We start from the raw sequence: 23,371 nt of genomic DNA on the forward strand, positions 1-23,371 counted from the left end.
GGTAATGTGTTTGTGTGTATTTCTAAAATAATTATCAAATATGATACTAACATGCTTTGACATTTTTTCCTTTAAGTAAAGAGAACATAAAACTTCTCACATATTTTGGGAAAAGCCAGGTAGGTTTTGTCTTTTTATCTGTGTAATAAGAACAGCCTGCAAAATCAAATACTCAAAATATTGCTGTCTTAATTTCCCTCTCTCTTTGAACACTTGAATTATGATATCAGTAGTAACTACGAACTTGGAGTGCGATATTAAATGAGCCCTTTGTCAAGGATCTCCCATGGGCTTTTAGCCAGTGAACTTGAAGGTTTTGTATTAAAAACCAGAAATGATGCAGACATCAATCTATTAGTGTTTTTTGGTGTATACTATTATTTTTGTATGCTCAGCAATTAGAGGAGGCGGCTGTAGAATTAAAAAAATCTTAATAGATTAAAGTTGTGTTTTGTTGACTGTTTCAATGCTTTATTCCTGAACGTTATATTGAATACATAGACTGAAGGAGTTTCCTCGTAGCAGACTGAAGACGATAGTTTCTGACTCTCCTACATCTGTGCAGGCTCAGTTTCCCACTTCACAGATGGAATAGTCAGGTATGTGAGTATTTCACACATTTTATTACAGCAAAATTTGTGGAAAGATTCAATCCTGCGTTGCCGTGGAGCACAGCACAGGATGTGGGGGCTAGAAATGGCAGAAATTAAACTTCTGGGCAGCTGGTGTTTGAGCCAGCGGTGTGAGATATGGAGCTGCTGCTCTGGAGCGTTGCCCTCAGCCCAGGGCCGTGCGGGATGCCGCTCGCTGCCCAGAGCTCAGCGCCGCTCCGCACCCTTGGGTTCCTGCTCCGCACCCTTGGGTTCCTGCTCCGCACCCTTGGGTTCCTGCTCCGCCCGCTCCTGCTGGGCTGGCCGTCACGTACAAACACTCGTGGGCGCTTGAGCAAGCACTGAGTTTCACAGACATGTGGAAGGGTGGATCTAAAACATTGGATTTGTTTACTGCATTTTTGAAAGACAGACTAAGAGCTCCCTAAAAGCCAGGAGCAGTTAAAAATGATTCATGTCTTGATCACCATCTGTATTTTTCTTTTCTTCAGGTTTCAAATGCCAACAATTGAAGGTAATGCAATTGAGAGAGAAAATGCGGCAGAGCCACAGTGGAGCACTCACGAGGCACAGGTGAGGTGCCTTGATGTCGCGTTCAAAGGCTCTGGCGGCTCTTCCAAAGGAATGCTGCTGTTGGTAATTTATGAACCAGGGCTGTATTGGGCTTTTATTTTACAGCTGAGGCAGAGAAACTGTTCTGTATGGCAACTGAGTTGTCTGGAAGAGTCAGGAGTAGAAACCAGAGGACAATTTTCTCCTCTCTTCAGTGTAAGAACAAGAACCTCCACACACTGTCAGATCTGCTCAGGCAGCGAGGGTTTTGTTAACAGAACTATTGGTAAAGACAGTAGGGCACTAAGTAGATTGTTGTAAATATGTGAAGTAAGTGCTGTCTTTGATTTTTTTTTTTTAATTTGTTCCTGAAAAAAAATGTAGAAGTTGCAATGGACCTACCTGAAACTGAGGTGAAAATTCTCAAAAGTATGCTGTTTGTAACTGGGGTGGTAATGAGGATGTAGAGAGATGAGTAAATGAGAAACTATAACCAACTGCAGCAGTTATGTTAGCTGAATCAGTTTCAGTTCAACAGAGGCAATAGATGAGACCACAGCAAATAAGATGTGCTTTTATAATTAAAAAAATACTAAATCTGCTTTTAAAATAAATCCGCTTTGAAATCAAACACAGCCCCAAATGGCCATTAAGTTTCATCGCTAATTCAGGTTTTTGGCCAAGTACCTATTGCTATGTGTTATCTGTGGGTAAACCGTGTTTTACAGCAGCTCTGCAGCACTGACAGCATCAGTCAGTCTGAAAATACAGGAACGAGCGTCAGCAAAGCTGATCCGTGCCGCACAGCACAGTACTGACACCTGCCCTCTGCAATGGGCAAACTGGGCTTTTCTTTTTGTAAAGTATTTGTGTTCCCCCTCTCTTCAAGGAACTTCTTGTGTTCCCGCTGCTCGCAGCCTGTCGGAGCCGCTTGTGATCGTCCACCAGTCCAGCCCACTGAGATCGTGGCCAAGCCCAGGGTAAGTCAGCCAAGTATTTTGTGTCGCCTTCAAGCAGGGTAACAGTTCTGCACAGGTGACAGTGCGATGGCTGTAAATGAAGTGTTCTTTCTCTTTTTATCATTTACGTCACCAAAGGTGAAAAGTCATTAGATGACAGCATAATTGAAATTATGTATTGGGACAGAATACACTTTGACACTGTTCTGTGACATTAGTATGTTAACTCTGTGTGCATACGTACCTTATTTCTAACTGCTACACAGAAATGAGGAGCTTATGTTAGAATCTAATAATTACTGATTTCAGAGGGGAAAGGCACTCCTCATTCAAATGAGAATATTTAATTTTTAACCAATTAAAACCTCTTTTTGTAGCACAAGGCTAAAGTGATTGTGGTTTGATGGTGCAAACTCTGATTCAGGCTCTGAACCCGCAGGCTGGACACGCTGCAGCAGCGGGGGGAGCAGATTTCACCCTGGCTCTTCAGGTACGAACACAATGAGGTCACCTTTGCCGTCCCAGGTTAATGGAGCACAGGACTGGTGTCAGGAGCAACAGAATGGACCCAACACCACTCATTTACTGGTAAATATTCATTTAGACTAACACGTTGTTTAAAAAAGACAATATTGTATCACCTAAAACAAGCCCCTAGCCTATTGCATAGACACGGGATGTTTCCAGTACAGACAGACATGACTCAGAAGTTTATCTTGGGTTTATTTCATAGTTACACATAGCCTACAGCTTGCTTTCACCATTATATGTTGTCATGAGATATATATATATATATATAATTTGTGAATAGAAATATATGTCTAAAATAAAGCAAAGCAAGAACCCCATGCTGAAGAGCTAGCACCTTTTGATTGCATAGTTCAAAATTTCCCGTGATTCTCTGCACTGTGTTGCTGAGACAACTGCTTAATTATTCATACCAAATCATTTTGAGAGAATTGCTGTGGTCCTGCAAGGAGCAAAAATTGTAAATGGAAGGTTGGTCTGAGAATGAAGTTTGGCCTATGAGCTATCCTCATAGGAAGGTTTTCTATATAAAAATATACCAAGTTCTTGAACTTTTTAAGCAAGGCAAAGGAAATACTTACGGCTGGTTTGGGGAATTAAAGATTCAGCTGAAAATACATCAGCTCTGAGGTCAGTGGCATTTTTAGAAGCAGCATTTGCCCTGTTGCACTGAAATACGTAACTCTGGTATTTGCCAACTCAGTAGCTAAGTTTGAGTTGTTGTGTAGCTGGGGTGGGTTAAGACATTTTCCTTTGTGTTTTAGGTTCCCCTGCGCAGGCAGATGCAAGGTCAGCGTTTTTCAGTGAGGTATTTTTAAAGTTCCCCATGAAGGTTGCTTCTGGGGTTTGCTTCATCTTCAACAGGCAGCAGTAGAGAAATTGTCGGTGTGAGAGTCCGTCTGTGCTGGAACCAGCCACTCGTCGTTTATGGGACTTAACTGGTATCCCGCTCACTTCTCAGCGAGAGGAGACAGGACAGAAGAGGAGGCTAATGGGAAAAAAAGGAAAAGGTTTCACGCTTATTCCTTTTGTCTCTCAGATTGCACCGGGACTGGCTGGAGAACAGAAGTCAGTCATGTCAAGAAACCCAAGTCCACACAAAAGCAAGGCACAGCGCTCTCCTGAGGGAGACGTAAGGGTGCAAAAGTACAGGGGAGATTTGTACACAGCTGTTACGGACACAGGTAACCGAGTTCTTTATGGTGGCGACGAGACCGTGTTTTCCATGTCTTCATGCTTCCATGTCCTTATGCATTCCCCAGCCTTTCTCACTGTCAGACCAAACCTTTTTCGGAGGCAAAATAGCAGAAAGTAAAGCACTTGAATTCACCTTTGAGCAGCTCTGGCTTAGGGGCTTCTTTCATTCCTGAAAGAAACAAGCAACTTGTTAGAAGAAAATGCACAAACCTATTTCTGTTTATAAAGCAAACTTGTGCTCTATAGAGCATGCCTTATTTAATTATGTACTACTTCTCTAACAACCTGACTTCAAGGGGCCCATGATCTTCTCCTCCCTCACAAACGCTCAGCAGGTCTGTGCTGGTGAGGTCCAAGCTGTGGCATTAACCTGTGAACAGTTTTGTTCAGGAAGGGCAGTGTCAGAACTGACACGATTCACTGGCTCCAAGAAACGCAAAACCGAGGACAAGAGCTCGTTCTGTACTTGGGAAAACAGCCGAGAATGGGAAGTTATCAGCTACCTACATAGCAGCTACTACAGAATTTTTGCCCTAAAAGTTTTCTCTAATGTAATTTGGATTGACGTTACAAGCCACATTAAAGTACTTTCATTTGAGTATCTTAAAAGGCTTGAGCATAACAAATAATCAGTGCTTGAAAGCCTGTGTAATGTACCACCTACTTCCCAGTATAAACCTGGCACTACTCAGCTGCTCATCAGTGTTACTGTTCAGTACTGAGTGCAGACAGACAGATCTGGCTGCAGGACACGAGCACAGACCAAGTGCTTGTTAAGCCTGGAGTAAAGGTGAACTTGGCACTGCTCACACGGGATTTATCAAGTTCATCTTGCAGCAAAGTAATTTTGTTTCAGCTGAAAATTGCAGGAGTGATTGATAGAGTGCTTGGGAAACTAAAATACAAACAGTTCTCATTGGTGTAATGATACTGATCTCTTCCAATGCAGAGTACACTCATCGTTCCCATTTTTTATAAAGTATGGCTAACTTTTGAAGCAAGCTGGGAGAGAGGGGAGGTTGGGCCTTATTTTTGTAATTTTTTTCATTACTCTTTAACTCCTGGACATTTCACTAGGTTGATGTGCAACTGGAGGAGTTTTAGAGATCAGTGATAAAACTGCTGTTTGCCAGTGCCCTCTACCTTTTATTTTCTTAATCCTACTCCAGGTAACGTATCCTTCTAGAACATGCCAGATGTTTTACCCTTTTTTTACTCAGGCCGCTCACATCGTTGTCTTTTTCTTGGCCGTGTCCTCCCACAAAGCTGCTTTCCTGCACTTGTTTATGGTGCTGCTCGGCTGCGCTGGCTGCAGCCAGCGCCCCACAGGCCCTTGTTCAGAACACAAGAACTGGCCACACTGACCTTTCTCAAGCCTTTACCTGGTCATTCAGACTTGGCAACATGACCTTGTGCCCTGTAACATAAATAGCTCCTGTGTCTTGCTGTTCCACTTGGGATCACTCCTTAAAAAGTCACCACGCTGCTGTGTTTCCTGGATTAGTCGCTGCCCTGGCTCACTGTGGGCTTCAGGGACAAGGTGCTTATGATGTTTAATAATAGTTTGGAGTTACCTTTTGTTAATTTTGTTGAAGGTTATTATGTGTCAGAGAAAACAAGGAAAGGCTGTTTTATCTATACACCACCCCACAATTACTGCCCTCTTGCACTAGAGAGTGCAGTTCCGTGACTTTAATCAGTCACTTCGCTTTTTGCAGCCAAGTTCAATTAACACTATGGCTTTCTCTCAGCTTGGCTAATACTTTCTTTGAGGCTAAATTGAATACTTAGGAATTTCAGAGACTGAATAGTCAATCTCTAGGTAGAACTTACCTGTTTCCATATCTCTCCAGTCCTCTCAATTACAATAGTCTGTGATTTATTGACAGGTGATGTCGCCTTGTAGTCGTCAGACAGGAGACCCAGAATAGGATACTGATTCCTGTACCTGTATTGAAGAGTTGCAAACCTGTAAACTGAAGTCTGCCCACCCCTATCCAGATCACTGACTCTGATCTTGCCACATCATCCTTCCACTCATCAATCCCCAAAGCTTTTCACTAGTAACTAAAAGGCTGATCCAGTCACTGAGATGTCACGTCACCGTGCTGGCCACCCCTCCAGCTGCTTTTACAATAAGCGCTTGGTATTGAATCCTCCCTGGACAGGAAACCCTAGTTCGGCTATTACCCTGTCAGTTAACAAACAGCATTCAGCCAATTTCAGGAGGCAAGAACTTGGTTAACAGAGGCTTTACACTAGAAAATCAAAAGGATGTATTGTTAAGAAAGGTGAATAACCACATTACTTCTTAGTGATGATAGTTGTTACACCAGGGGACGGATTGCCTGATAATTTCTCATGCTTCAACCTGAAGAGTTCCTAAGAAAAGCAAAAGTAAAGAGTCGGATGAAACAATGTTTTCTGAAGCATTAGTTCACTAAAATCACAACAAGGTATTTGCAGAAATGCCCCTCTCTCTCAGAAAGCAGTCCAAACAAGCCTGCCCCTCCCGAAGCCTGGCAGAGGAACAGCGTTCAGCCAAAAACAATCCTAACCCCGACTGCTGAACCAGCAGAGTAAAGTCACTTCCAAGTGAACTTCCACCGACACCACAAGTGGAGGCTTAAAGATAAAAATTCTTAGCAGAGAAATAAGTTGTATTATTTTACCTCTTGCTGTTGTTTGATAACAGCATCTTTCTCCTCCAGCGTTGATGTCAGTTCATGCAACCTTATTTGCAAGTCACTGTTACTTCCTTCTCTCCTTGATATATCTTGATGGAATTGGGATAACTGAGACTATAAAACATATTTAAGGAACATTCAGGTGTTTCGTGCTCCTTGCACGTTCCCTTTTCAGTATATTTCTAGGACTCTAGACGTATTTTCTTCCATTAAAATCTTTACCAGTGAGACCCAGTGATTTTCAAATAAGAATGTTGAGCTGCACAGTAACTTCAGAAAGTGCTAATTGTATCACCTAGTATCAGTGTAATGGTTTTATAATGCTGAACAAAGCTAATACAACACTGAACAAGCTGAATTGGCTTCCAGGGTGGGACTATATTACTACCATGATTTAAATGAGATGTTTCCTACATACAGTTTTCACAGGGATTTATTTTTGTTTTCTGTTGGGTGTCTTTTGGCTAGTTTCTTACTTTCTTAGGACACACAACGCCTCCATTTAGGAAAGGCTGCTAATCTCATTAATCACAAATTTCTGTATCAAAGGAATTGTTGTTTCTTTGGTTGTGGGGTTGTTCAGTTTTGGTTTTTTTTAGTCACAGTTTTATGTTCTACTCGAAGGGTTTCTGAGCCCTCGGAAGTGGCGATGTATAAGGTAATTGCAGAACCAAGAGATATCTATAAAGTACATATGGTAGATCTTTCCTGTTCCTTAATTAAAGAAGAAACTGCTCACCCGCAGTCACACAAGGTGAGAAACACACACAGCAGGTGAAACAGCTTACCCTGAGACTGCGGATCTCACGATCTTTGTCCTCTCTCAAGTTATTGATCATCTCTACGTAACGGCTGGAGAGCTCATCTGTGGTGGTCTGGAGCGTTGGACTAGAGCAAGCCTACAGAAAATTCACTAGTTTTTTATTTTTAAAAGAGCATTTTTGTCATTATTTTTCATGCATTACACACCTGTATCTGTGAAGAACAGGCGAGCCCGTTACCTGCAGCCGGAGGCTCTGGATCTCCTGCTCCAGGGCGCGCTTGCCGTACTCCAGCTCCTTGAGCTGACAGTCCTTCTCGCCCTCGCTGAGCCGCAGGGAGAGCAGCTGCTCCTCCAGCGAGCGGCAGCGCGCTGTGCTGTCCCGCAGCGCCTGCTGGGCGAGGGCAGAGACCAGAGACAGGTGGTGAGCGCAGGGTCGCCCGCAGAGCTCACGGGATCACGCTCGTGCGCCGGGCAGTTACGCGTAACACGAGTCAGCGGACTGGCTGGTTTGGAGCTGACTGTGATTACACTGAAAGTACGGGTTTAGATTTACCTGCTGCTGGCGATTATTCTCTCTCAGAGAAGCCAACATGGTTTCATATTCTTTTACTTGAGAATCTTTAAAAGCCAAATCCTTCTTCAGTAAGACGTTGTCAGTTTCTAACTGCTGCAAGACAAAAGTGTTTATGGTCAATAGCAGCAACTTTTCAGTAAACTTTTCCCGCAATCGAAGTGCAACACACTGAGTAATTAGTAAGTGATGTTTTAGAACTGAGAAAACACTCCCTTTTCCTGAAACGGTGTTTTTTAAACTACACAGCACACAGGTGCCCATCACAGTGGTATCTGTGGCTTTGTGTTGCGTGGTGAGGCTGGGATCCTGACACTGCTCTCAGTTCCACACATGGACACCAATTCAGCTTTAAGTCTAATTCCACTCAGCAGAGTCTTTTCTCCCTTTGAAAGCATTTGGGATTTTAGGCTTCAACAAACTGAACACAGGAAAACCAGTGCTAGAAAGAAACGTAACCTCATCCGCTGTGTGAGTGCTGCAAGTCATTCACAAACCAGCCATTTCCAGCTCACCATTTCCATTTCCTCGTAAGGATGATGCCACAAGAATGAACAGCCAGACTTACCCCCAGGTCATCCTGCAAGTGGCTGAGCTCTTCACGTAGATTTTTGAAAGTGGAAAGCACAAGTCTCAAAGATTTATCCGATGTCACTCTCATCTAGGAGGAGAAAAGAAGGATTAATTAGCGTGCTTTGTTTACAACATGCTTGACAATGGGTCGGACAGAAAACTCCTCTGCAGTCGAGAGTAACTCCACTCTGAGAACCAATGCATGTCTGGCTTTGAATTGCCCACAGTTTCTACAAAGAAACATTTTCGTGCACTTTGGCATAGTTTGTGTATTAATGCTTTGGAACACAGGATCATAATTTTAAATTGAAGGAACAGGAGAGTAAAGAACCGCATTTGTACACCAATAAAGGGAAAAATAAATGTGTGAATGTTGCACAGTCATTTTTCGAGTGTTCAGAGTTCTGTGACTTAGGCAGATTTGAAAAAATTAACTCCCCTAGCCAAGAAGCCAGAGAGGAATGAATCATCATCTCTGGGAGCTGGCAAAGGGCGCTTTCTGCCCACAGGCAAGGCAATTTAATTAAAATTTTAAAAATAAATTTTAAAAAAAGGCCATACAACTAACTCCTCCCTTTAAAAGCTCCCAAAGATTAAAGGATTCAGCTGTATGGAAAGGAGAGGCAGTAACGCACAACAGCCTAATGCTCATCTGTTCTTTAAATGCATGTTAACAGCTCTGTATTGATTCATATTAAAACACAACTGTTGCATTTTATGATACATTTCTAATACTTGAAAGAAGAAAAACAGATTTTGAAAGAACGATTCCTCAAGTTTGGACTCAACTGGAAGGGCTGAATATTCTATGCAAAAGATGTATTTTTTACTATCTGGACAAAATTTAAATCCTCCTGTTTCTCTTCCCCTGAAACTTGCCCTTAGAAGTTATTTGTTAAAATAGAAATTTATTGATCAAACTGATGAAAGCCATCAAGATCTCCATCTGTATGGTGACTTTTATCCCCATTGGTGCTATTATGTGAGTGAGACTTCAGAAACAACATTTCTAGTGTAACTCACTCATTTGTTTCTTAATTAAAGTAGAATTTCAGTTTTGACTTATAGTTTTGTTTTATTGTAAAACATGAGAGTAGATTAAAAGAAAAGATTAAGTAAAAATGGTTGAATTTAGACTATAAAAATATAAATAAATCTCCACTCAGCAACTACTTAGTGCTAGAGGTTGCTACATTCCATAGGTGCCACATAGTGAAATTCTGGGCGCTCTCAGACCTGTGCCCCTGGGCACACCCAGCACAGAATCCTCCTCCATGTAAAAAACAACCCCACGTAACTCCGTCCCCGAGGCTGGACAGGTCTGTAGTCCCAGACACGCTGGGTACGGATGCTGACTAAATCCGGTTCCCCAAAAGACAGGTGCATTTTTTTAAGCACAGGTGCAAGAATGTAGAACCAGGGGGACTTTCAGAAACCAGGGAATGTGTGTTTCAGCTCTTTCACACAGAGCGAGCTGCACCAGCTGCCTGGGACACTGCTCTAACATGGGGTCACAAAATATTTTGGTGTCAGTGACCCTCTCCCATGTAAAAAAATAATTCCAGTTGGAAGGGACTTGCAAAGTCACCCCTGTCCAACTGTCCTAAGTTACAAGCGTTAGTAGCTGGCAACTGACATCCAATTCAACATGCAGTAAAGCACCTACTATTTGCCTTTAGCTTTTAAAAAAGCATTAATATACAACACAAATAAAAAGAGGAAAGATCTGTGTTCTCTTATAATTGGTCTAAAGACAAGGTGATTTCCAGTGAAACTGCAAGAAAGCACCAGTAAATCTCAGTTTAAAATACACAGGTTGTCTGTGGAACTGACTGCCACGACACGCAAGGTGGAGGCGCCTGTACGATTCCTCACCCTTCACTAGAAAAAATGGAATAAGCAGAATACAGAGTGAAGTATGTTATGTACTGAGTCCCTGGTATGTGTGAGGCTGTTTCAAGTTACTATAGGCTTACACACAACCCCTGTACTCCACGTACCTGGAGGAGATAACGAATCTGCTGCTTTGTTGCCTCAGACAGTCCTTTAGGAATTAAATCTTCAATATCTTCATTCTAAGCAAAGAAGGGAAGAAAGGGGAGACATCTTGATTAAGAATTTTGCCTGGCAGATCATAATGTGGTTTCTTCCATTAATTACACAGGTCTACTATGAAAAGCATGCCTAGTACAAGGCAAATAAGAATTAAATAGATCAAAGTATATCCAGAAAATTTCTAAAGTCTCATATATGTTTGGCATATAAAAACTGAGATGAAGTGATACATGAAGCATATATTCAAATCATCGAGTTTAACATTTATTTTTTAAAAGCAGTATTCAAAACAATCTCCTCTCAAGAAAACCGCTAATGCTAAAACAGAACTCCAAGCAGTTTATGATATGAGTAAATCCCATGTTTCTAAACAAAGAACAGACTGTCAATGAAGACGACATCAATATGTCACAGGAGATACTGCCAGTGGCACTGATTCTCTAATCCTAGACAAATATTTCTGCTATATACACAATGCCTTTAGAAATAACAGAGGTGCTGATGACTCTGTCCTGGCCCGATTCACAAACACGAGCTTTCTGCAGAGGCGGGAACCCTGTTCTGCCAACCTGCATTCCTCAGCTCTGCGGGAGGCGGCGTTCGTCACTTCTCGCGCCGTGGGGCAGCACCTGCTGCCAAACAGCAGCGTCATTGGCACGAGAGTCAAAGACCCTTCGCAGAACGTGCACAGTGAAAGCCCACGTAGCTCTGTAAGTTTGTGTGACAATGGAACCACTGCTGGCACAACAGGAAGGCTTTCAAAATTTGACTCTCACTCTGGAATAACGCAACTCTGAAAGGTTCCTTTCAGTATTACTGCATTTGCAAATACATGTCTAGCAGTAGGTTTCAGGCTCTGAATATTATTAACTAGCAGGAATCATTAAGTAACAAAGACCAGCATCCTTCATTTTAAAACTGCCTTGCCTTAATTTGCTGGCAGATCCACACCACTGTTACTAGCGCTACACGTCAGGAACTGCTTACCCAGAGCGTGCCTGATGCTTACCTGAGATGTAAATTCAATGTCGTGGTTCCTGTAAAACAGACAAAATCCAAGGGATTGTATTGAGAACTGTTCATGCCCACAGTCCCAACTATATAAAGATTAACTTTAAAATACGGAGCAAGGAAGGTTCTTTATTGGATCTAGAGCTGTTGCCTTTTAAGGTGCTAGGCAACAGGAGTTGTTAAATATGGCTCCGTGCAGAAGTATCTGCGGAGGCTGGAATCCCCACAGCGGTCCAGTGAATACAGGCTGACTATCTCTGTTTCTCTGGGCAGTTATCCCAATTATGTTTGGTTAACCCAATTACATTGTTAATTGCCTTGGTAGTGGTTGACCCAGAACTGTTGCAACATATTGACATGCCTGAAGTGTTTATTTAGCAATGTCAGGTTGTGATGCTTAAATTCCACTTTTCCCCTGCAACGGGACCATTTTCTGATTTGAGTGAGCCTGGAAAGCACCAGACTAGACTGGGGGGAAGAGGGACGGTGACGGTGAGGGAAGGGGAGAACATGGTGAGGATTCAAGGTTACCAGCTGCTGTGATCTGCATTTCTTTTCAAAGACAGTCCATAGGGCTCTGCAGATACATGCTCAGCGTTAATTTGCATGTAGATACTGAGCTTTATGCCAGCCGTCTATTAAGCTGTGATATAACACCATGACAGAACAAAGGAAATGGCAATTTAGACATCTGGGTGGTTCCTTCGAGATGTAATAATGGATTTGTATCATTAAATATGTGTCAGAGCACACGGTAAATATACTCAGTTGCTTTATATGCAAACAGGCATGGAATAAGTAATTCCTATTGCATATTCATCTAAATTTGAAAAAGCATCAAATTCAATACATTTACTTGGCTTACAGCATTTTTATGTCCTCAGTCACTCTGTGAATTAGATTAATGTGTAAAACACCCAGTCAATTCTAGTTGTCAGGGAAAAAAAACACCAAACCAACTTGCAAACAATCCTGTCCCCCAGCTGTGCAGTGCTGAGCTTTCTGGAACACCGAAATGGCAGAACAGAGATAATGCCAGTACCTTCCTCCTATCTTCTCCACGTGCTGTAGTAAACAACTGTACAGGTCGTTGGTCTTGCGGTTCAGCTCAGCAAGGAGCTCACCGAAGTAGCGGCAGTCCAGCTGCTCGTGGTTGTCCTGGGAGCAATTCACCTGGCAGAAAACACGCAAGAAGATCATCATTGAGTTCTCTTCGGAATGAAAGCTGAACATGAAAATGCTACAAGGATGACGGATTTCATTCTGTTCGCTCTTACTAATTTGCAATTTGTTAACACTTGTTTTCCTTGGTATTAAATCTTCCCTGTCTTCTGGTTTGCAGTGAATGATATAGAAATAAATGACTTCCTTTACAACAGCAAGAAATAATAATATCTTCTACAGCAATGTCATCAGCATTACGCTAATACGGGAAGTACTGAGAATTAGGAAATCTCATTAATGTACACGCTTGCCTGGGGGCAGCACCCAGATAAAACCAGGCGGGTGCAAGATTCCCCACTGCAAAAATGGTGTTTGTGTTGCCACAGCTCAAATGTTTGTGTGTGAACAATAAAAAGAATCTAAACAGCAACCCCAGCTGAGTGCACATAACTTGGTTTATGGGAGCATCTGGCTATAAAAGATTCTGTATAGGTCTAACACTGAGGCCACCAAGTCCGTTTGTCTCACCACCTATAGATCAAATAGATGCATAGGAAGGACCGCTACACCCCAACTGAAATAATAGTGCACATGTATAGCAAACCTCCTACAGGCTCAGAAACTCCAGAACTTACAACCTGGTGTAAAATGAAGGGCAAAGGAAGCCCATTTTGTGCTTCCAGTGAATCTACGTCAAATACTTATATATCAAATTGAAATATATTTGAAATCCTCCTTGATCAGTTTAGATAGAAAGCAATCCTGAATTGTCATCAGTTTATAAAGTAATGTATCTTTTCTCCAAAACTAGAGGCATAGGCCTCACATTACTCAATCTTTGTTGTAAGAAGACTGACAGATGAAACCTGATTCAGTGGGTAACGCTCCCAGATAAAGAAGAAAAAAAAAAGCCAAACCAGCAAGACTTGACACATTTAAATGACAACAGAATGATGATCAGTCAAGTCTATGCCAACAACAAACAGGATACAACACCTAAAATAGCCTTTTGCTTTCTTTTCTTAATAGCATGTGACTGAGTCCTGGGCAGTTGTAGACAGTGTCTGCAATCACAGCACACAAAGAAGTTACCTGCAACAGACCCACAAACTCTGCCCTTCGCTCACAATGCAGAATCATTTTCGTTGGAAAAGACCTTTAAGATCATCAAGTCCAACCATTAACGCAGCACTGCCAAGTCCACTACTAAACCTCGTCCCTAAGAACCTCATCATGTCGCACAGTCATGCCTTTTTGTTAGTCCTTTATCACTCATACATCTCCCAGAGCTTTTAAACCCCTCCAGGGATGGCGACTGACGTACGACAGGTGTATAGTGCTTAATGACCCTACTACAAGTTTGAGCAAAAACTCCTGAGATTGGGGACTGGTAGTTTTATGTGTCTGTGAAGTTTTGTACTCCGCATACCACACAAAAATACATTGTGAACAGTAAAACAAGCAGCAAATGGTTCTTACCGGTTCGCAGGTTTGAACCGTGACCCTCCTCACTGTGTTTCCTCCGCAGTCGTCGCTCACAGAGACTGGAAATACTTCACAGGGGCTGCTGGTCTGCGTGTGCTGGCACTGGTGTGTGACTGGGGGCTGCTGGCAGGGCTGCGCAGGGTGGCACTGCTCCGGGGGAGCCTGGCACTGCTGGGAAAACTGGTACTGCTTCTCCTGGAAACAACAATGAACCTTCTTCAGCTGCTGCACTAATGAGATGGAAGCTCAAGATGAACATATAAATGGATGAAATGCGGTTTTGCATGGGAAGACTGATGACAAGATTCAAATATTTTAATAATCCTAATAAAATTGCTTTTTTTTCCCAAACTGAACATGAGTTTGCCTTTCACACATCAAGGTTGTAATTCACCAACTCCTCAAAATTTAGTAGCTGCAAATGAAAAGAACAGACAATTCCACTTTCCTGAGTTGCACATTTAATTATGTTGTTACTCTTAACATACTTGGGCAAGCAGGACCTGTGTGATCTAACTTTAAAAACATGCACATCCTGTTTCATTTAAGTATTTTCAAGATAAAAAAGAGCTCCAGTTGAACTAAGTTTTTGTTACTTCTGTCAGAAAATATCAGTACAGGAAATGGCCTGAGATATTTCCCCTATAAACATTTTCAGCAATTCCAGGTTCAAAGTGTACAATATATAAGGGACAGGTATCTTGTTTTCATAATCAAGAACAGTGAGTGCTGTTTACAAAGCCATCCACCAAAACAATAAACTACAAGTTAGCTTATGTCCCAGTCAAAACAACCCAGGAGCATGATGTTTCTGCTACCATCTCCATTTCTTTTGCAATATACAATATAAACAACAAACTTACTTGCTGTGGATTTAAAAGCTCATATTTTCTTATTGTCTTTTCATAGATTACATTATTTCCAGGAAAGAAATTCCCCCCTCTAAGAAATGGGGATAACGGCTCCTGTAAAACATTTTAATAAAAACATTCATAAATGTTGTGAAGCAGCAAACTCGGAATTAGTGTAATTTTGACTAAAAAATGATACGGGAGTTTGTAATTTGAAGACACATATACGTTGAGATAGTTCTTTAAGGTATGTCCATTTGGAAACAAAGCAACTGTGCTTCCATCTAGACAATATTTGAAATCCACACAGCAGAAACAGAGGTTGATATCCACTAGCAATGCTATTGAAGCACCTGCTCAGAGGTGGGAAGCCTGACGCGCCATCTTGTAGAATTTTCAGTCCCTAATAATTCCATCTCTCTCCATCACAAGTTATGGGCTGTGGGACTTCAGACCATTCAGCATCCCCGATGGAGGCAGCTGAGCACTTCACCGAATCACGAGAATTAAGGGAGGAAAAGTTACACAAGCAGAACTTCAGCACTTAACAGTTTTCCTACCTGATCAGGATTCTCGATAATAATCCTTCGAATAGTGCCCTGCAGGGAAGAAAATAAGTTTCAGTGATTATTGCACTTTAAAAGCTTTTACGCTGAGAGCTCAAGCTTATGTAGATTCCCAAATCTAAATGTGGCCACCAGGTATAACCACACTGAGATCACTGGCTGCAATCACCCAGCAGTGATTTTAAGACGGGGTCTTTCCACCCCCAAGGAAATAAATAGCACCCACACAGTGTGACAGGACACGATCTGTTAGTACCAGTATTAAAAGTTTGGTTTTTCTCAGTCACCTCGTTGCAGGTCTGTGGGAATTCGTCCTTATTTTCTGTAGGTGCCTAGAGAACAGGATGCAAATCAAAGCTGCCATCCTGGAGTACACCCTCAAAGACCTCATGTCCCTGTTCCACAGACACCATCTTCTACTTATGGTCTTAAGTATTCAGGTCAGCTGGTGTAAATGGGTGCACATCTAAAACACTTTCTTGTTTCACCACGAGAAGAAAATGTGTGTTTTGCTTAAACACAGAAATGAAAGGGGCAGAGGGACTGCCAACAAACCCGGCAGGTCACTACCCAGCACAGCAAGCAGTGGGAGTTGTTTTAAAACGACGTCACAAAACTCCCTAATTGACACCTATGAAACAAGATGGCCACACGGAACATCTGCTCATTCTTGAATGAAAAATGAAATACGCCTTTTTAAATTACAGAAATCTATAAGTGGCAGTTTTGTTCATTTTCAAATAGATTCTTATACTTTTTTCCCCCAGCACTGTCTAGAAGCAACTGGGGACACCATGTTCCATCCTGTGGACCAACATCAATTAAAACAAATTGCACTCTTTGCCTCGAGTCTCCATGTCAAGTTCTTGACCCAAGTAAGCAAAATTCCCACTACATCTAATCTAAGGATCGGGTAATTTGTTAGTTTACAGCATACTATTTATCCTTCCTCGCCATACAAACTTCCAATTTTCATAGCAAGTCATTTCTTCCCTTAACTCGTGGGCAGTGCTTGGGAAGTTGTATTGCTGCAGTTCAGCCTCGGGGACATTCTGAGCCCGGTACGAGCACCACTGAAGTAGGTCAGCTGTTTGTTGTGCAAGTATAGGAAGCCTGAAGCAGTATTCCAAATCTCCCAAGAGTGAATCATAACAGCACCAGGAGAGAGAAATCAAAGTAGAAAAGAAAAGCTGTTGTAGCAGCAATCATGGTAATTGAAAAAATCTCAAAATCATAACTGCTGCAGGAAACTTTGAAAGCTGCTCACTCCTCCTCCCACAGCCGTGTACTTGAGGAAGGTCATAAAGGAAAGGAACCCCCCAATGCCAACACAACTCCCTATGTTGGGACATAACACTGAAGAGAAACAACGTGGAAGTCTAGAACATGCAGCCCAACCCTGATATCTCTCTGAAACCTACAGAATACGAATGAAAATACTTAGAAAGTGAACGCTGCGCACCAGCAGCTCTGTCCGCACTGGAGCACTCAGTGCTACAACAACGCGGGTGCCACGGGAGAGCAGAAATGGTTTTTATTCAGAGCTGATGCCACTGTACAGCACATGGAAACAAGGTGAGCATTGTGCATGAAAATAAAATACACCTTTTCAGTTTACTGTTGGACAAAAAGTTGGACAAACCTGCCTGAAGTAAATCGTGCTGCCACAGGGCTGTGGAATATGCAACTTGCCCTGTCTAGTTTAGAGAGGATAACATGTAAAATTATTTTATCTAGTTACCAATGTGTTCTCAGAGAAATACATTCAGAACTAAGAAGACTGGAGTATTTTGAGCTGAAATACACTCTTACAATATTCAAAAGGACAGTCTTATTATGTATGGAATATTGCACACAACCTAAGGCTGGTTTGCTTGGATAAAATTGTGCTTTTTTTTAAGATACCAGACGTCTTTCATTTCCAAAGAACTTTGATGCAGATACATCTCCTTCGCTCCATCACGAACGGGGATTCGCCTGCCCTTCCTCCAGCACCAGCCCAGCAGGCTGGACCCGCATCCCACGGGAGGGGGCTGAGGAGCCCTGAGAACCGGTGCCAGCCCCAAGTGCCCCCACGCCTTCCCCGCTCCCCCATCCGCACCAGGAGACGCCACCGCCCGGCCCAGAGCTGCTCCCAAGGGACACTCACCTCTGGCTCTTCCATTTGGCATCGCTCTGAAGGAGCAGAGCTGGGGCCACTCTCCATCATCTCCTGCAAGGCTTCGGAGATGCAGCATTTAACGCGGGGAGCCCGGCGCTGCTGTGGATTTCAGTGGCACGGCCGGGTTTGGGATTTAACGACCTGACTAGTTGTTCTAGGTCTACGTTTCTAAGGGTAATTTCAAAAGGTACACGCCAACACTTCCATGATGATTCTTGCTAGTCTTTAAGATTTTAAAGTAGGATTTTTAAATTTTAAAATAAGCATTTCGTAGATGTATCCAGTTATCGCATGCAAATTTTATGCAAAAACAATCAGTACACTCTTATTTCAACAATTTCCCTTAGCTAGAGAAAAAAACAGCAACTAAGGCAAGAATTTAATCTATGTCAAACTCCTTTACCCATAACCCATTGTCTTGTTAATTACAAGCAACCCAGTCGTCTAATCAGAAGGAATGAGTTACACTTGGCAGCTGAAATATGGAAACGGCAGCGCTGTTTGAGTCTGTTTCAAACCATACAGACAAACCTTACAAGCTGGTTAATATTATACCATTTTCATGATGGGAGGCGAGAGCCCTCAGCACTTCACAGGACCCAGCCCAGCCATGAAAAGATCTCAGACGATCGACAACTCCTACAGAGGCTTCCAGGGTTTTGCCCTCTGCACCAACAGCAGACGTCTGCTGTCTGCCATCTCCTACAATATTCTTTCACCACGGTGAAAGAGTTCACACAGGTAAGCCACACTGGAAGAGAATTTATTCTAAAGAAAAATCCTCATTTAGATTAAGCAAATGAGAGCAAATTTGCCTTGTTTTGCTCCAGATGAAGCTTGCCATGGCTGGGAGTAGCATTTGGCTTCTACATCAGCAAAGTTAGATTGAAAAAGTAAAGAGAATTGAATCTTGAATGACAAAAAGTACAATTATTTGTGCTATATGCAAACACCAGTTTCAGACTTTCCCTCCAAGTTATTAAAAATGTACACAAACACAACAGAACACAGCAACCAAACAATAAAACAGCGTATCAACAGTGCCACAGGCGTTTTTTTATAATTAATCTACAAAAGCAAATTAAATATTGCTCAAAGATGGCCCTTTTTCTTATCAACAGTAAGAAGCTTGAACTGCAGCTCCAGGCTGCCATTAACTGAAAACTCTAGTGTGAAGTCGGAAGACCTGCGCCAGCCGGGTACCACTGCAGCCCTTGGCTTATGCAGCTGGACCTGATCTGCTCAAAGGACAACTTACTCAATTTTCTGGAAGGTTCCTACGCCCTCCCCAGCACCTTCGCCTGGCAACCCCAGTCAGCACCAAGGCTGCACCTTCTGTGCACTCCCTGCTGACTTCCCTGTTGCTGTTTTCTTCTTTAATAACTTCCTAATAGTCTTTGTTAAGCACCTTCCCTCTCCTCCCTTAAAACTGCAACCCAAACAAACCCAGGTTTGAACTACGCCCTTTTTTGTCTTTAAAGTCTAATCCCGCAAAACACTTCAGCAAGACATTATTTTTCATCGGCACGACTTAATGGATTCAGCGACTAAAACACACATTGAAAATTAAACATACTTTGTAGAGATAGTATTTGAGGCTCTAATCAAATTGTTCACGTACTTATCAGAGTAGAGGAAACCTGGGACTGCAGTACTTATTCTAATGAATATTTAATTAATTGAACGCAATTCACACTATCATCCAGCCTCAGCGAGCAGATCTCTTATCTGGGAGGTGAGAGACCAGTGTTTACACTCCTGCCCCACATCTTGCAACAGAGGGACCAGCCGCTTTGACACAGTGGGAACGTGCCTGTCACATCCACCCCACACAGAACCAGCAGAGAAGCGGCTCAGTGTCCAGAATTCACAGAAGTCGCCCAGCAGAGGAAGGCAGCCCTTCAACTCTGCAAACACGGTACCGAAAGATCAGGTTTCATACTGGTCTTAACTCCTAGGCTCTTCCATAGTTAATGATTTTAATACCACAGGAAAGACATTTAAACAAAAGCTCAACTTGAAACAAATAAGCATGCCCATATTGAGTCCTACAGACATTCCGAGTCCTACAGACATTCCCATATTGACTCCTACAGACATTCCCATATTGAGTCCTTCACACAACAGTCTGAAGAAGAAAAAGTTTTGAGAATCCACTCTGTTCTCCTTTTCCGTTTTATAGTCATAGCTGTTCTTAAGTCATTGGTTTCAAGATTTAAGGTTTAGCTAAAATACCAATTGCATATGTTAAAATTATATAAATTCCATAAATTCCTTCAAGCCACTTCCTTAACTCACACACAGCAGCAAACCTGCTAAACTGCATTGTGACGACTTTGAAAGCAAAGCTAAATCGACTCTATTACTTCCCTGCCTGCCTAGTCACACACGTTATTAGCACCACCGATTTAAACAGAACTATTAAGCACACACACCTTTATATTATATTTACATGATTAGCAGCAAATAAGCAGAAAAGAGTTTTTGTGCACATCCCATCAGTGGGAAAGGCAGCACCGAGCTCCTGCTCCAGCTGCATTTTTACAGTTCCACTGATAAAATGGGTGAAAATACTTCAACATAATAAGGTGTTTGGAAGTTCAAGTTTAAAACACACGCAAATCAGAGTTGTGAAACAGGAAATAAAACTAAAAGAAGATAAATTCTGACAAGACATGAGGAAGAAATTCTTCATGATGAGGGTGGTGAGAGCCTGGCCCAGGTTGGCCAGAGAGGTGGTGGATGAACCATCCCTGGAGCTGGGAAAGTCCCTTCAACCCAAACTGTTCTGTGATCCTATGAACAAATATGGGATCTATTATCTATTCAAAATGAAAAGGAAACATTTAAAGCGAGAGGTATTTAATAGTTCTAGATTGAAACAGGTTACTGAGGTACGAAGCTTTCGCTACTTCATCAAGCCATGGGTGCTTTCATCAGCTGCCCATCTCAAAGATAAGATCCTCCCGGTCGGCGCGGCTCCGGACCCATCCACCGCTGCACGGTTAAATTAATTAGGGGGTTGGGATCACACCTGGCCAAAGGAACGGCCCCGCTGTGCTATAATGACGACCCGCAACCGCGGAGCCCGCAGGGAGCGCCCGCGCCGGGCCCCTCAGGGCAGCGGAGCCCCAGGCCGGCCCTCCGGCCACAGCCCCGCTCCGGGGCCTCCGCCACGGAACCGTGACAGGCACGGCCGCGGTTCGCCCGGACGGGTGCTCTGTGGAGGGACCGGGTGTTTTTAACGGCCGTCGGGCGCAGGGACGGGTCCCTCGGCTCGGTCCGAGGTGAGAGGACTTTTCCAGAGGAAAAACCCCGCACAGGCGGGGCGGGTTGAGAAGGGCTCGGCCGGGTCATCCCCGCAACAGGCGGCGGCCCGCGGCTCCCGCACCGCCCGCGGCTCCCGCACCGCCCGCGGCTCCACCGCACCGGGAATCCCGTCCCGAGCATCCGCCCGGCTGGGCAGGCCCTACGGGACCCCGCGGCCGCCCCGCCGTGCCCGGCGGCACAAGGCCGGCGGCCCGGCGCTGCCTCTGCACCTGGGGCGGCCTTTGGCTTCGACTCCGCCTCAGGCCGGGAGGGAACGCGGCCCCGCGGCGGGGGGGGAGCGGCGCCCCGGGAGGGAGGAGTGAGGGGGGCAGGAGCCCCCGCGGCGCTCCCGTACCTGTTGCAGCGGGTCGCAGCCGGAGAGGATCTGCTGGTAGCCGTGCGAGCACTCCATCGGCGAGGCCGCCCGGGAGGAGCAGGACGTGCTCACCCGCCGGCAGCCGGGCCCGTAGGTCCGCACCCGGTCGTACGCCACGCCGCTCTCCTGCTGCTGGGGCGCGGGCTCGAAGCAGGGCAGGGGCCGCGGCGGCTCGGGGCAGGGCGGCGGCTCCCGGCACGGCGGCGGCGGCGGCGGGGGCTCCGGGCAGGGCGGCGGCTCCCGGCAGGGCAGGGGCCGGGGCGGCGGCTCCGGGCAGGACGCGGGCCGGCGGGCGGGGAGCGTGCTGTAGTGCTGCTGGCGCCGGTAGTAGTGGTGCTGCTGCTGCTGCGAGAGGTGCGGGGGCAGCGCGGGGGGCTGCAGCTGCTGCTGGCCCCCGTACATCCCGGCCGCGCTGGAGCACCGCCGGCTCCGGGGGAGCGGGGCGGCGAATGCAGAAGGCGGCCGGGGCAGGGCGGCGATTAGTACCTGCGAGAGGGCCGCGCCTTGGGCAGGACACACCTGCGGCTGGCAGAGCCCCGCGCCGCCGCCCCCTCGGCGGGCAGCCGGCCAGGGGGATCCGCGGTACGCGGGGAAGCCGGGGCCGCCTCCGCCCCGCCGACGGGACCGCGGACCCCGGGGTCGTGCCCGGTGCCCCGGGCGTGTTTTGCAGCAGATTCACCTTCCTCTGGCCCTCCTCCCGCCCGGCGAGGGGATTTTCCACATAGCAGATACCGCCCCCGGATCCAGGCTTGTGATACGGCACCGTAATGAAACCTCGTAATGGAAAAAGCAGAGGAAAAACAAAGCATAATGCCGTTTAATAAGGCCCTTTGTTATTAATCCATTTACAGTGTGTAGGGGGAGCGTACACACACAGGTATCAGCCACTCAATCGAATGACTCAAATACTTTATCAGGAAGTTCTGGACGGAGCCTTCCCGCCATGCGGCAAACGCCGCTGGAGCAGCAGGTGCTGGGAGAAGAGCGTGTTTGCTAAACGCATGTGTTCCTGCAGCTGCATGGCAGAGAGCAGGCGGCCGGCTGGACTACAACACCACGCTTCTCCAGAAAGGAGGGAATTAGTTACTTATCCAAAATCTCACTCCATAGAGAAGAATGAGAATTCCAGTTATTTCTCAATCCAGCATATTTTGGTTTGGGTTCCTTTGCCTACATCAGGCAAGCCCTAACTGAGAACTTCGTTCTGCAAGGTAATGTAGCAATAACATAATTGCAGAATCTTGTGTAATAAATATTATCCTTTATAATATAATCCTTAATAATAAACCGTAGATTCTTAATTTTGTCGGTTTGTTTCCCCTATAAGGAAACAAATTCAGGTCACACAAGTTCAGGTCACACAAAATAAAAAAAATAGTTTCTATAGTACCATGTTATGGCAAAACACCTTTGACGTAATGGAGCGATACCGGCTGTGTACATGACGTTACATTGGCCATTCACTGAAAGCTCTGTCTCACAAATTTAAAAGTGCTCACAAAATCTGCTCAACAGGTTGCTGGGAAGTGGGGAGTTTCAGGAGGAGATCCTACAACAACTCAGTATTTTAAGGTACTGTGACACCTGGAGATACATCCATCCAATACGAAAAGTTTCACTTCTCCTTCGGGCATTAAACCCAAACAGACTTACAGTTTATGTCTGAGTGTATATAAAAAGCCATTTGAGGTAAGTTTTATCCCACTGGTTGGAAAGGAACTATATGCAATGAAAACCTGTGTTCTCCTAAAACCTCACTCTTGGTTCACTGGCTTGAAAAATCTACTGCTGGCTTCTCACAAAACAATTTCAAATACCATTTATTGGAAAGCAACAAAATATGGTTACAACAACCCAGTCTCTATATTACACAAAAATTGTTTTATGGGTCAGTAGGAAACTACAGAAACTACAGCAATACTCCTTAGGGGGGAAAAAGTGCTGTAATGTAA

The 23,371-nt window shown here is 44.4% G+C and overlaps 1 protein-coding gene and 1 long non-coding RNA gene across 2 annotated transcripts; one reads left to right on the forward strand and one right to left on the reverse strand.

Annotated features, from left to right (window-relative positions):
- The first annotated feature begins 5 nt into the window (after positions 1–5).
- LOC308045205 lies at positions 6–4,011 on the forward strand. Its single transcript, XR_013922727.1, has 5 exons — positions 6–599; positions 1,103–1,184; positions 2,053–2,143; positions 2,562–2,710; positions 3,690–4,011. It is a non-coding gene; the product is annotated as an uncharacterized lncRNA (long non-coding RNA).
- A 1,000-nt stretch (positions 4,012–5,011) lies between these two features.
- Positions 5,012–21,821, reverse strand: POF1B (POF1B actin binding protein; the record flags this gene model as incomplete). The annotated part of the gene is made up of 14 exons (XM_080352693.1): positions 5,012–5,795; positions 6,156–6,229; positions 6,520–6,648; positions 7,323–7,433; positions 7,536–7,688; positions 7,851–7,964; positions 8,437–8,529; positions 10,442–10,516; positions 11,506–11,533; positions 12,550–12,680; positions 14,151–14,351; positions 15,020–15,121; positions 15,568–15,606; positions 21,399–21,821. 14 exons carry the CDS (start codon positions 21,819–21,821, stop codon positions 5,666–5,668), a joined length of 1,803 nt encoding a protein of 600 aa, XP_080208819.1. The 3' UTR covers positions 5,012–5,665.
- Positions 21,822–23,371: the final 1,550 nt, after the last annotated feature.

The sequence above is a fragment of the Nesoenas mayeri genome (assembly GCF_963082525.1).
Source record: "Nesoenas mayeri genome assembly, chromosome: 13".
Lineage (NCBI taxonomy): Eukaryota > Metazoa > Chordata > Aves > Columbiformes > Columbidae > Nesoenas > Nesoenas mayeri.